The sequence below is a fragment of the Dama dama genome, chromosome 30, assembly GCF_033118175.1.
Source record: "Dama dama isolate Ldn47 chromosome 30, ASM3311817v1, whole genome shotgun sequence".
In the NCBI taxonomy this organism is placed as follows: domain Eukaryota; kingdom Metazoa; phylum Chordata; class Mammalia; order Artiodactyla; family Cervidae; genus Dama; species Dama dama.
Genome location: NC_083710.1, coordinates 20,541,996 through 20,555,853, shown reverse-complemented (window position 1 = coordinate 20,555,853; position 13,858 = coordinate 20,541,996). Strand labels below are relative to the sequence as shown.

Genomic DNA, 13,858 nt, shown 5'->3' with positions numbered 1-13,858 from the left:
CCCTGGAGAAGAAAATGGCAACCCGCTCCAGTATTTTCACCCACAAAATTGCATGAAGAGGAGCCGGAAGTTATCAGTCCATGGGGTCAGAGACAGTCGGACACAACCTGGCAACTAAACAACAACATCTCGTGTCAAGCACTGAGATAGAACAAGTAACACGCTGTTCCAGTGCTGAAGCAGCTTTCCGGGTTTAGTGGGTACTGACCTAGAGAATACCAAGTGAGAAGACAAATGCGGTTCCATGAAAATTCAGTGCCATGTAGAGAGTGCTGGCCTTAGGAGGATCCTACTCTGGCTTGGAGAATCTGGGAAGGATTTTTAGAGGAAGTGAAATCTAATTTGGCTAAAAATTGACCAAGTGAAGAAGAGAAGGAAGAAACAGTCCTTGCAGAAAGAGTGATGTGCTCAAAAATGCTCATAAGTCTGTCCCTTACATGGACTTATGTAAGCAGACTCTCAAAGGTCTCTTCCCGTCTAAACCATTCTCAACCCAGGACTGAATCAATCAGTCCCTAGGCCAAGCACTTACTTCTTATAATAGCGACTTTGTAGGAGGAGTGTATCTGTCTAAATTAACATCTGTCTTCTTTGGGAATCATCCCTCTAGGTGGCAGTCAAGCTGCCATGTCCGAGCAGTGTGGCCGAAGGCCCTGGGCATCGCTGACCCAGTCAGGAGAGGACACCGGACCCAGATATCGTCTCTCTCACTCAGAAACCAGGGCTGAAACAGGCTAGCAGGTCCTGCTAAATGCTTTAGCTGAAGGACATTCAACCTTGGGATCTGTGGGCGAGGCAACCTCTCCACCGTACAGAGAAGTATGGAAAGCTGAGTAAGAAAACCAATGGCTGCCATGCTTCGCAACACCTTTCCAGTGTCTTATGCTGGTCACTCATAATGCCTGACCGAATGTCGTGGTACTGGTGATGTGACGACCCCTGTATCCTTAGGACTCATCCCAGCTCTTGATGTGAGCTTGTGGGCATGAGCGTCAGATACTGCTGTCACAGAAAAAGGCACTCTTTGTAGAGCTCTATTGCCTTTATATTGCAATTACTCACTTCTTTCCTAAAATCAAAGTGGATACGTATGTGACATGGGTGCTGCCCCTTTCTGAGCCAATCCCAGACGCACACCTGACCGTGGAGTCCCAGCATGCTCTATCTGGGCCCCATACGCCATCACCCCAATGTGCCAGGTGGCCTCAAAGACATTAACTGGAACTGGCACGTAAGAGAAAAGTTATTGGCCATCAATGTCCTAGATTGGAGTCTACTTCAAGGAAGTAGACATGTGTCCTGCTCATGGTTGTAATCAGAACATCCTGCTTTGTGCTTAACACAGAGACAGGGTCAGACATGACTGAGGGACTAAACAACAACAGGGACAGTATGGGAGGATGCTTGCTGGAGGATCAATTGTGATGATTATGGTTGAGCCCAGTTGCTTATTCTTGCCTCTTCATTCACCCAAGATACCTTAGCTCAGTGGAAGTCAAGAAAGAACTCGCTCTTTTCCCCTTTGAGGAACAAGGTCAGTAACTCAATTAGTGGTGAAGGAGATGACCTCTTGTCCTCAGGTACATACTTACAACCCATCTCTGCCTATTTATAATTTGCTCTTCTTTCTTATCCCTGGGGTTATGGTCACATTCTAAAGTTACATCAATTTGGGGCAATGGTTACTAAAATCCTTACAGAATCAGAGCACTCTGTTCTTTCTGACTTAATTATGTACCTTCACAAAGTGTGGCCTACTAACTTATTTGCAGATTATTTTGCCAGTGTATCCATATTTTATTACAAACTTACTTATCCAATCTGAAAAAACAGTGACCTAACTACCAGAGGATAATTTGTGAACCTGAGGAACTGTAAATCCTGCAAACTTCAGGCAGTGTAAACTACAGGAAACCTGTAAATTTCAGGGACTCCTTGTCACAGCAAAGCCATGATTATTCCCTTTTCCACTTAATGTCTTTATCATATACCTCCAACAACATGATCTTCTCCTTGACCCACTGTAGGAAAAAGTCTTTCTGATTACCTTGATGGGTTATGATTAGCAAACAAACAAGAAGGGCATCTGAAAAATCAGTAACATACCAACTCCATTAACTGTTTGAGCTGACCTATCTCTTCAGGCAGTGATCCAAGTTTGTTGTTACTTGCGATTAAGACTTTGAGAGGGAGACCACACAGGCAGGCCGGCAGGGCGGACAGCTGATTCCGACTGCAAAGAAACATAAGAACTTTGGTAAACATGCAGGCTACTTCATACTATTTGTGAACATATTTGTTTTTAATGTCTTTCAACTCATGCTGTCTTTTTTAAGATTTTTTTCCCCTTGATACGGACAATTCAGCTTTTACTGAATTTGTTACACTATTGATTGCTTCTATTTTATGGGTTTTTTTTTTTTTTTTGCTTTTGTTTTTTGTTTTTTTGGAGGGAGCCTGTGGGATCAAAGCTCCCCAACTAGGGATCGAACCCACACTCCCTGCACTAGAGGGTGAAATTTTAACCACTGGACCACCATGGATGCCCCTGTGAACATGCTTTTTAACAAGCAAGAAGAAAGCTGTGATCTAAGAAAACATTTTGCAAATATAAAAAATATTAAAAAATCCAATAAACTTTCTATATGCGTAAAAATTCAAATCCCCAGTGCATAAGGATATAAAAGATATTAAAAGACGATAGGCAGGGACTTCCTTGGTGGTCCAGGGGTTAAGACTCTGCATTCCCAATACAGGGGGCACAGGTTAGATCCCTGGTTGGTGAACTAAGATCTCTCATTCTGCATATTGCAGCCAAAACAAAAATAAAACAAAAAATTTTTAAATAAATATGTAAAAAAGAGAAGGGCAGGCAGTTCTGATGGAAGCAGCTTTTCTCGGCACAAGGGACCCTATCGAGCCCCCTGCAGACTTGGCCAGCCCGAAAGCAGATGGACAGTACAGGCTGTACCACCAACGGCAATGGGAAGCTGGTGCCAACCGTTCCCTTCCCGACAGCATTAGCGGGAGACTCAGAGATCACCAAAGCCCCCAGCCCAGTGCAGTGAAGCACCATCGCATCCATCTTAGTCATGATGGGGAAGATCATTTTGCTGCAACTCACAAAACCACCGGGCCCATTTCCAACATTTTGATTCCGCTTCCTTTTGTTAAAGCAAGAGCTCTGTGGTTAAATTCTGCTTGGCTATCTGTGAGAAAGCTAATTAAAAAAAGAAAAAGGAAAGTTGGCCCTTTGGTAAAAGTGAAGTTGGAGCCAAAAGGGGTTGTTTCACAGAGGAGCCGGAAAAATGTGAGTCCAGGTCTCACCCCTGCTCGGCATGAAAAGGTCTCTACTCAATGCTCTGCATTAAGAAGGTTTTACACTTCCTATCATCAATGCTAGGAGAGAGAAGGAAAATACTGAATAAACAAAACCTATGAGTCACCCATAAGTATATGTCAGCCATCTATTTACCCCCTCCTTCATAAGCAGCTCTTCTCCTGCTATGGAGTAAGGAGACAGATGGTTTTTCGTTTCCCTTATATCCTGGCTACTCAGCTGAGGAAGCCAAGCACCAGATAGTTAAGTGTCTACAAATCTGTAGGTCATGTTATTGCAATTATTTGGAACTTCTGTGTGTATTCCCACACACATGTATGAAGCTTCAGAGGTTATGCATGTTATTGCAATTATTTGGAGCTTCTGTGTTTATTCACACAGACGTGCACGAAGCTTCAGAGGTTGCAGGACCATGTGTGTGTTTATGGACATGCATCTATATCTTTGTGTGTGTAAGAGAGGAAAAGACAGGCTGGAAACACACCAAAATGTTAATCAGTGGTCATTTTAGGGGGAGTAGGTACAATGCATGGGTTGTATTTTCTTTATTATACTTTGCTGTATTTTTCAAAAATGCCTACAAATTGCTTCATATAATTAAGAAAGAAATCATTATAAAAGGAAACTTCACTAGGATACTGGTTACATGGGTGTTTCTACTTATGAAAATTCATTAAGATGTACACTTACGATTTGTGCAGTTTTCCATATGTTATATTTCAACTGAATCTTTTACTTCCTCACTCTACCGTATGAGGGGGTGGGTAGCTGGTTAGTCAAAGGGTGTCTCTAATTTATGCGCTCAGTAAAAGCAGGAGTTGTGCTGTCAAAATAACCTCTCCAATCTGGGTGCCCGCCAGCGACCACCCTGACCAGGTGCCCGATGCCAGGTAACCAGGGTTTAGCAAGAAAACATACAGCTCTATCTTCTCTCCACTGCCCAGGTCTGCAAAGAAAGCTGTTTCCAGAGAGGTGCATGGCTTTCTCTAGGAGGGTCCAGCAAAGAGGGGAGGAGAGTGAGAGCCTGGGGGTTGTATCCTGGCACCAGAAGGACCAGAGAGCCCTTAGCTCCCCCAGCTAGGATAACAGGCTGGACTAGGGGTGGTGGGCTCGCCATGACACTCTCTCCTGCTGTCTGGGGGCAGCTGACAAAGGGACCAGGGCTGCCAGCCTGGTGATTCTTGCCCTCAGAGCCCTTCTGCTGCCCTCACACACCTGCAGGAACCCAGCAGGGCTCCTTTGGATGGAGGAGGGGGCCTTCCACGTGCCCTGCTGTGAGAGCTTTCTTCAAGCTTTCTTCACACTCCTGGAAAGAACTCCTGTTTATTACAAGGCATATGTCCATGGACGCAGTTGCTTAGTCGTGTCCTGCTCTTTGTGATCCTACGGATTGTAGCCTGCCAGGCTCCTGTCCATGGCGTTTTCCTGGGCAAGAATCCTGGGGTGGGTTGCCATTTCCTTCTCCAGGGGATCTTCCTGACTCAAGGATCGAACCTACATCTCCTGCATCTACTGCATTGCAGGCAGAATCTTGTACCACCAAGTCATTCGGGAAGCCCCTTCTTAAAAGGCAACAAGTAAATATTTTGGAATGCAATTTGTGGTTTAAAATATTTATTAATATATAATTTCACATAGTGAGGATTGGTAAATTAAAACATAGTAAGCTAATCCTTGCATTTTGGAGCCATATTTTAACTTCCCTTTGAAGACAGGATAAGGAGAACAAAGGTAAGTATTTTTAGAAGTTTCTACGCTTCTATTTTCCACAGAATCAGCAATTACAGTTGGAGATCTTTCCTGTGTTTGTCTGCCTGGAAACTCAGATTTACAGTATTCCCCGTCTCACTACCTCAATGCAGGCATCTAATCAGATTAGCACGTATTACTCTGGGAGAGCATCTATATACCATTTAAGCAATGTGATGAAGGCTCTATTCCTTCAGACACGGGAGCATTTGGAGTTACATGGGATTATTCCCACTGGCATTCTTCCAGGGTGGGTAACTAATTGAAAATAAAATTTAGGCTTGGGAGAGCATTTGTGGTTTCTTTGATGGGGATGAATGCTTTTTCTGCTAAAAGCAGCTGATGGAAGAGCCTATTTATTTATGCCCTACACATTCCTCTATTTATACTGTCGTTAATCACCTGTAAGCTAATCAAGATGCCAGGACTAGTCATACTATGCATGCCACAGGCCCGGGGCACATTTCCTCTATTTCATCCATCCATTCTCTCAGCCTGTACTGCGTATACTTTATCACAGGATGTTCCTGTATTACTGGTAATTTCCCCAATAGAAAAAGGAAATACACAGGCACACAAAAACCCATTAGCTCTCCAGCAAATATTTATAAAGACGAGGAGAAACTGCACTCCCTTTAATCCCCTCCCTACTAAAGACCACATCAGCAGCCGGAGCTTTCTAAAACCCACTCATCTGGCAGCAATTTTTTCTCAAGCAAATAAGTGCCTCAGGCCAACAACCCACCCTCCCGGCCCCCACTTGTCTGCGGCAGCCCTCTGCACTCTGAACAGGCCCTCGGAGGAAAGGAGGTTTAAAAATAAGGCCATAACAGCATCTGATAAGGTAATGGCCAACATTTATTTTCAAACCCAGCCTGGAGTCACATCTGAAAGCAATATTAAAAAAAAAAGATTTTTTAAACTCACTCATTACAAAAGAGTAAATTAGTGGGGGGGAAAGAGGGCCACTTATGCAGAAGTAGAAATTACAGACTCGGCCATGGTGGCCTGGGCCTTGCTGTCACTGCATAGCCAGGGCTGCCCAGCATCTCCTCTCTCTCTCCCTGTCCGGGCTGGGTGGACCTGGGGTCCCAGATGGAGACGATGAAGGCGGACGATGGCGTGAGGAGGGACGGGGGGAGCAAGAAGGCGGTGGGCTCTGCGAGTCGGTGACTCAGGCTTCGCCTTCATCTTCCTCAGCCGAATGACTTCTTCCCAGACTTAATGATCTGTTTCCCCGTTTCAGGATGAAAAAAGGCAGCTCACCATAATCTGCATGTTTTTGATAGCCTAAGTCTGCAGGCTAAATTTCGCTTCAAGTATCACTCCCTTCATTTAATTCCTAAATTAAAGAATTCACAAACCAAGTCACTTCTGTATGGTTTCTTTTAGAGTCTTATTTTAATAACATTTTGACTATGGCCTTCCTTATTAATATCAATACGTTCAGATTTAATTTTGGTATTTGACATTATTTGTTATTGGTTTATCAGTTATTTTCCTTAATGTATGTGATGACAAAAACATGGCTATACACACGTGATTTTATTATCAGGCAGCATATACATTTTTTATTCTACTGGAATATATTTTTTTTGTTAAGTGGACGGGTTCACTTAAAAATGAAACACAGAATTTTCACTTAACAGAAAATAATTTATAGAAAGATTTGTATAACAGATTCACCTATTCAGTTGGTAAAGAGGTCGCTAACTGTGGAGAAAACCTGGGTTCAAGTCTCATCTCTACTATAATCGTCTCTGTAACTTTAACCTCTCTGGCTTTGTAATCCATAAAACATAGATAATAATCCTTACCTAATATGAGGTATTAGTTTATGGATATAAAAGTGCTTGGCCCAACACTAAATCTGTACATAAAGGTTAAACTATACCCAGCACCACTAATGTGATAAAGCAATGGGAGGGACCAAAAAGAACTTAATTAGGTTTTAGCCATGTATTTTATTCCTTGATTGCTAAAATCTCAGCCACTGGTAAAATATGGCTTCTTGTTCTATTTTTTAAAAATGTAAGCCAATTAAAGATGACCATTCAAAGGCATGCTGTGGAGAACCAGGCTGAGCTATAAATTTCATGCCAAAAAAACCCAGGTTACTTGTTTCAGTCTGGAGAACTAGGACTAGAACATGTCATCACACAACTGACCTTTTCTCTCCCATCTTCTCTAAGATCCTGTCATTTCTCTGGAAAAAACATAAATACCCAGGAATCATATCTAATTACTACTTGGTTTCCAGGGCTTCCCAGGTAGAACTAAAGAATCCACCTGCTAATGCAGGTGACGCAAGAGCCATGGTTTCGATTCCTGGATTGGGAAGATCCCCTGGAGAAGGAAATGGCAACCCACTCCAGCATTCTTGCCTGAAAAATTCCATGGACAGAGGAGCTTGGCAGGCTGCAATCCATGGGGTCACAAAGAGTCGGACACCACTGAGCCTGACTGAACACACGCACATTCCAAAAAGGAACAGAAATAATGATGTGAAATCACTAACCATCACAAACCTACGAAGAAAATGTCACAGTCTGCATCTAAAAGGCACAAAGAAAGCAGGGTCGGTTTCATGGTGATAATGCCCCAGGCTCACCCTACCTGAGTCTCAGTGAAGGAAAGGAATAAACAAGGACGCAGGAGCCACTGTGTAACTGCTTTTCTGAATGCATTGTCTGTGCCTGAACTGCAGTAAAGAGCAGTTATTTCACTTGAGCCAAGTAAGCTTCCTCTTGCACAGAATACCTCTCTTAATTTTGTGTTCTTTCTGCATACCCTGTTCCCCTTTCATGAAAGGCAGAGTAACTTTTTTTTTTCTGTTGTGCGTAGGACACTTGACTGCTAATTGTCTTCATGTCCACACAACAGTGAACAATACCCATAGAGAACGATTTCCTTTTTCCTGCTTGGTTCATTCTGAAAACCCACCACAGCAAAATTTCTCACCCTCACTTCCCCAAGTGACTTAATACTTCCCCTCTTGGCCAGCCCGCCCCCTTCATTCCCACCATCCTCATATGCCTCAGACAATGACCAACAACAACCAGATCCTGGCTTTAAGTTGCCTGGAGATAATCTTGGTCAACTTGAATTTTAAAAATATAAATTCTACCAATACAATTTAATTTTAATAGTATTTTATATGGTATTTTTAGATAGAAATGTGAAACTCCGTATGTGCATAAAATCTGGGAGTCTGTATTTACATCCAACTTTGAAAGGAGTTCCGCTACCTACCACGTGAGGATGACAATCATCTGAAAACTTAAAATGCTGCAAAACGAGAAACAGAGTCATCATTTCAAGTGAATCTTAAACCAGCTCTTGAACACTACACCAATCCATTTCACACCCTCCACAATAAGGGCCATGCTTTGAGAAGGTAAAAGTGAACTTTAGAAAACTAAGAAAAGGAAGAAACAAAAAACGAGCAACTAACGCAGTTCAAAATTCAGGCAAATTGCTGCACCAGGCATTTCGCTGTGCATTTTTGCTGTGCATACCTGCACCATATTTGGCTTCTGCAACTGAACTGGTTTCCCACAATAACAGCCTATCAGTCTCCTCTTGAGTATAAATAAACCCTTGCTTAAAATATTCTGGTTTCTGACACCCCTAATGGTTAGCAACCACTACCAATGTCTGTAATTAGATTTCAGAGTACAGTTATTGATAACTTGTCCCTTTCTCGTTATTTCCTCTCCTTTTTTTTCTAAAAGTTCTTCAATTCTAAAATGACAAGGCTTAAAACTATTCCTTAAAGTTTCCTCTATAATATTGATCATGTCCTTCCTTCATTCTAAAATGGAGCTAAATGTTCAAAACCAAGGAAGCTCTGAATTTCAGAAAGAATTCCACAACCTAACACTAGCAAGAATATTAATTGGCCAAACACCTCCAGAGGCAACAATGTAGATTCGAGGCTTTAACTATTAAGACTGTAAAGGCCATAGCCTTCTGTAAAGCACTGTCGCTGGCAAACAGGAAAATGATCCCTAAGTGGCTGGGAAAGATGTATCGGCACTGAAGAAAATTCTCCCACTTTCGAGAACCATCTCCCACGCAGAATGGACACCACCTTTCTGTTCCCAAGAAGGTGTGCCTCATTTACCTGCCTTCTCCTCTGTGCCCCTCCACACCAAAACCAAGGAAATACATATTTTTTTACTTTAACATTTTTCCCTATTAAAAAAGAAAAGGCTATTGACACTGATTTAAATGAGAACTGGCTGCTCAGATCAACTTTTACCCGGGGACACCGAGTTAACAAAACATATTTGTAATAAAATTTTAAGTGCTTGAACATCTCTGTTTATCATTTGAAGACGTGTGCCTCTCTATCTATTTCCAGGCATTTCTGAATGTGTGATACAGGCAGACATGTAGGAATATAAGTCTCTGTACACCCTTTTCTTCCCATGTATCCTTCCAAGGAACTGAGCCTTCAGAAAGCTTCCCTCATGACAGCCAATAATAATACAGTTCCACTTAACTGCTCTAATACTCAATAAATCAGCAGCATAGCCTCATCACTAAAAATACTATAAAATCCACTTACTTTACTCAAATACCAGACCTCTTACTACTATTTTTCTTAACCCACATTGGAACCCATTAGACAAAGCATGCTACAAACTTCATTCAACAATTCAATGGACTTTTCTTGGGTGGTTCTTATGGATAAAGCATTGTGCTAGGCAGGACAACTATCATCTTATCTATATTCACAATAATCCTATAATAAAAGTATAAAATCCCCTTACTCTTCAGACAGGGGGCTTCCCCTGTGGTTCAGTGGTAAAGAATCTGCCTGCCAACCCAGGAGATACAGGAGACACGGGTCTGATCCCTGTGTCAGGAAGATTCCCTGAAAGAGAAAATCGCAACCCACTCCAGTATTCTTGCCTGGAGAATCCCAGAGACAGAGCCTGGCAGGCTGCAGTGTATGGGGTCGCAAAGAGTCACACACGATTGAGCAATTGAGCACACACACACACACACTTCAGACACAAAACTGAGGTTATTCAGAGGATTTAAATCACTTGCTTCAAGTTGTCTAACTAATGAGTCACTCTGTGCTAAGATATAAAATCAGGCGGGTTGGGCTGCAGGTCAAAGTCTGTGGTCTTCCCTCAACACAATATAGTCTCTGCTCATTTTACTCTGGAATAAAAAATAAAGGCAAACCACAGCAAAGAGACACAGATGTAAAGAACAGACTTTTGGCCTCTGTGGGAGAAGGCGAGGGTGGGATGATTTGAGAGAATAGCATTGAAACATGTATATTACCATATGTGAAACAGATCGCCAGCCCAGGTTGGATGCATGAGACAGGGAGCTTGGGGCCGGTGCACTGGGATGACCCAGAGGGATGGGATGGGGAGGGAGGTGGGTGGGGGGCTCAGGATGGGGAACACATGTAAATCCATGGCTGAGTCATGTCAATGTATGGCAAAACCACTGCAATACTGTAAAGTAATTAGTCTCCAATTAAAATTAATAAATTAAAAAAATAATAAAGGCAAACCAAGAAAGCAGTAGGAGAAGCCCTCTGAATTCCAAGCCAGATGGAGTGAGGTGCTAGGCTGGTGAGTCAATAACTGGTTTATATAAAAAGCAATGGAGCAAAGGATCAGCGATCACCTCTGAGATTCTGAGCTGGGGGTGGGGGCTGGAGAGAAGCAGTAGGAGCACGACCAGGAACAACGTTCCAAATACACTGATTTGGGGAAGAAAAGAACAGGCTCAGTTTAGCACATGTTGAATTCTGAGTCGTCGAAAGGCATCTAAGAAAAACTGGATTTTAGTCAACTGGGAAAATGAGGACTAGTGTTAAAATAAGTCAGAGTGACAGAGAATGTACTGGACACACACATAAGGCATGAGGTCTAAGAGACAAGATTTAGGGACCGAAAGTGGAGTTTCGGGGAATACTAGCATTAAGGTGCAGGAGGAGAAAGAAGATCTAGGCACAGGAATAGAGGAGAGACAGAAAGGAGAAGAGTGGGCAGGAAACCACGTGACCAAACCAAGGAGAGAAGCAGCCATGGTGTCACGTGTGGAAAGGAATCCAGCACCCCTACTGTGTGCTCTGCTGCCGGAGAGCACCGATAAAACGTGAAATGCACAGGAATCCTAAAGCTGAACTCCCACCAAGACAGGCCACATCCCTCTGAGCTGCGATCCCCTACCTCCGACTTCAACGTGGATCAGGTTATTTTAAAAGCGTTGGAGCGACAAATATTTCTTACTGGGTTTCTCAAACTTAAGGTAAAAATTTAGTGACTCTTAGCAAAAATTTTACTGCTTTACAATGTTCGTCAGTTCCCGCTCTACAGCAAAGTGAGTCAGCGATATGTATACATATATCCAGGCTTCCCAGGGGGCTCCGTGGGTAAAGAATCCGCCGGCAGTGCAGAGGACATGGGTTCAATCCCTGGGTCAGGAAGGCCCCCTGGAGGAGGGCATGGCAACCCACTCTAGTATTCTGCCTGGAGAATCCCACGACAGATGAGCCTGGCAGGCTATGGTCCATGGGGTCGCAACAAGTGACTGAGGACAGCACAGCACATACACGTATCCCCTTCTTGTTGGACTTCCTTCCCATTTAGGTTACCACAGAGCATTGAGTAGCTCCCTGTGTTTTACACACGTTCTCATTTGTTATCTCTTTTATCCATAGTATCAATAGAGACAGCTTACGGTGAACGATGTGGGATACGTGATCTCCCAAAGAAGATAGAGCTTCGGGACCAGGGGCCAGGCTTGATCACTCAAGAGCTTTTGTGTAGCAGAGTTTTATTAAACTGAAAAAGGAACACAGAAAGCTTCTGACATAGACATCAGAAGGGGGACGGAGAATGCCCCCCTCGCTAGAGTCAGCAAGGGAGTTATTTACAATAAACCAAAAGAATGTCTCAAGTTTGTGAAAATTTTATCAGGCCCACTCCCACAATTTACATTTTAGGATAACAGGATTAGAACTTAACAACAGAAAGATCTTACTAGACCCACTCCTATAATATGCATTCTAAAACATCAGGATTAGCCAGCAGGTTTTCAGGAAGGAGAAACTGTCCTCAAGAAGGATACACTGCTGTTGTATAATCCCTAGTACAGAGTTTAAACTGAGTTGTTTGTTGTGTAATCATCAGTTTCAGACTTGAAAAAAATCATTTTATGGGACTAACACTAAGGAATGTAGAGAAAAAAAGTTTGTCCTTTCCTCTTCCTTGAGAACCCCAGACGCTTTTCCCCTCCTTGGGGATCCCAGACTTCTTATCAACCCACCTAGGAACTGTAGCACTCAAAAGTGTCTTATGTGTCATCCCAATTTCCCAATTCCTCCTACCACTCCTCTTTCCCCCTTGCCATCCATACATTTGTTCTCTATGTCTCTTGTCTCTATTTCTGCTTTGTAAATGAGATTATCTACACCAGTTTTCTTGATTCCACTTATCAGTTCAGTTCAGTTCAGTCGCTCAGTCATGTCCGACTCTTTGCGACCCCAAAAATCACAGCACATCAGGCCTCCCTGTGTGCACTAATTAAAAAAAATCAGTGACTCTTGTGGCTCAGACAGTAAAGAATCCACCTGCAATGTGGGAGACCTGGGTTTCATCCCTGAGTTCGGAAGATCCCCTGGAGGAGGGCATGGCAACCCACTCCAGCATTCTTGCCTGGAGAATCCCTGTGGCAGAGGAGCCTGGCGGGTTGCAGTCATGGGGTTGCAGAGAGCCTGACACAACTGAAATGACTGAGCAACGAGCACCAGGAATGAAGAAAGCGAGACATCCTGCATGGATCTTATCCTGCAAGGTGGAAAGAAGGATTCCAGACTGCTGGCAATAACTCTTGAAACAAGTGTCTGCAGATTTGGGCACTGCTGGCAGATGCTCAAAGGCTGCCTCTGCCAAGGCCCCTAGGCTGTTCTCTCCTGACACTGAGGTCACGGGGTCTCTTACTGAGACTAATGCACCAGAGGTATCAGTTTTCTCAAACTCCCTGAAGATCACCCATTTACATGACTGGCCAAACAACAGTGAAAACAATGTGCTGCCTTCAAAACACTCTCAGGATCTCTTCCGTCTTCCCCACCTACTATATGCAAATGGCCTCTCACAGTCTAGAATACAGGATGAGAAAGATGTTTCCCAATCCCTACTGAACACCTCTTTATTTTTTTCTTCTACCTATGAGTGCATGCGTGCTCATTCGCTTCAGTTGTGTCCTACTCTTTGCAACCTTCTGGACTGTAGAGCCCGCCAGGCTCCTTTGTCCATGGGATTCTCCAGGCAAGAATACCGGAGTGGTAATATACATGTTTTGATGCTACTCTCCCAAATCATCCCACCCTCACCTTCTCCTATAGAGTCCAAAAGTCTGTTCTTTACATCTGTGTCTCTTTTGCTATCTTGCATATAGGGTCGTCATTACCATCTTTCAAAAACCACCACAATATTGTAAAGTAATTAGCCTCCAATTAAAATAAATAAATTAATAAATAAAAAAGAATACTGGAGTGGGTTGTTATTTCCTCCAGGTGATCTTCCTGATCCAGGGATTGAACCCGCATCTCCTGTGTCTCCTGCATGGCAGGCAGATTCTTTACCGCTGAGCCACCAGGAAAGCCCCTCTTCTACCTACAGACCTGTTCAAATAGTTCACAGAGTGACACAGTTCTTGCACGTGGTAATATAAATTACTTGGCATGTCAGAAAAAACTGCAAGTGATTTTGATACAGACATAATCAT

The 13,858-nt window shown here is 43.2% G+C and overlaps 1 protein-coding gene across 3 annotated transcripts in view; it reads right to left on the bottom strand.

Moving 5' to 3' along the window:
- Nucleotides 1-13,858, bottom strand: part of LRCH1 (leucine rich repeats and calponin homology domain containing 1) — a 210,336-nt gene that overhangs the window by 80,225 nt on the left and 116,253 nt on the right. For all 3 annotated transcript variants that reach the window (XM_061133487.1, XM_061133488.1, XM_061133486.1), the window contains exon 3: nucleotides 2,107-2,233. In XM_061133487.1, the coding sequence (XP_060989470.1) occupies nucleotides 2,107-2,233 (127 nt within the window). The remainder of the gene's footprint in view (nucleotides 1-2,106; nucleotides 2,234-13,858) is intronic.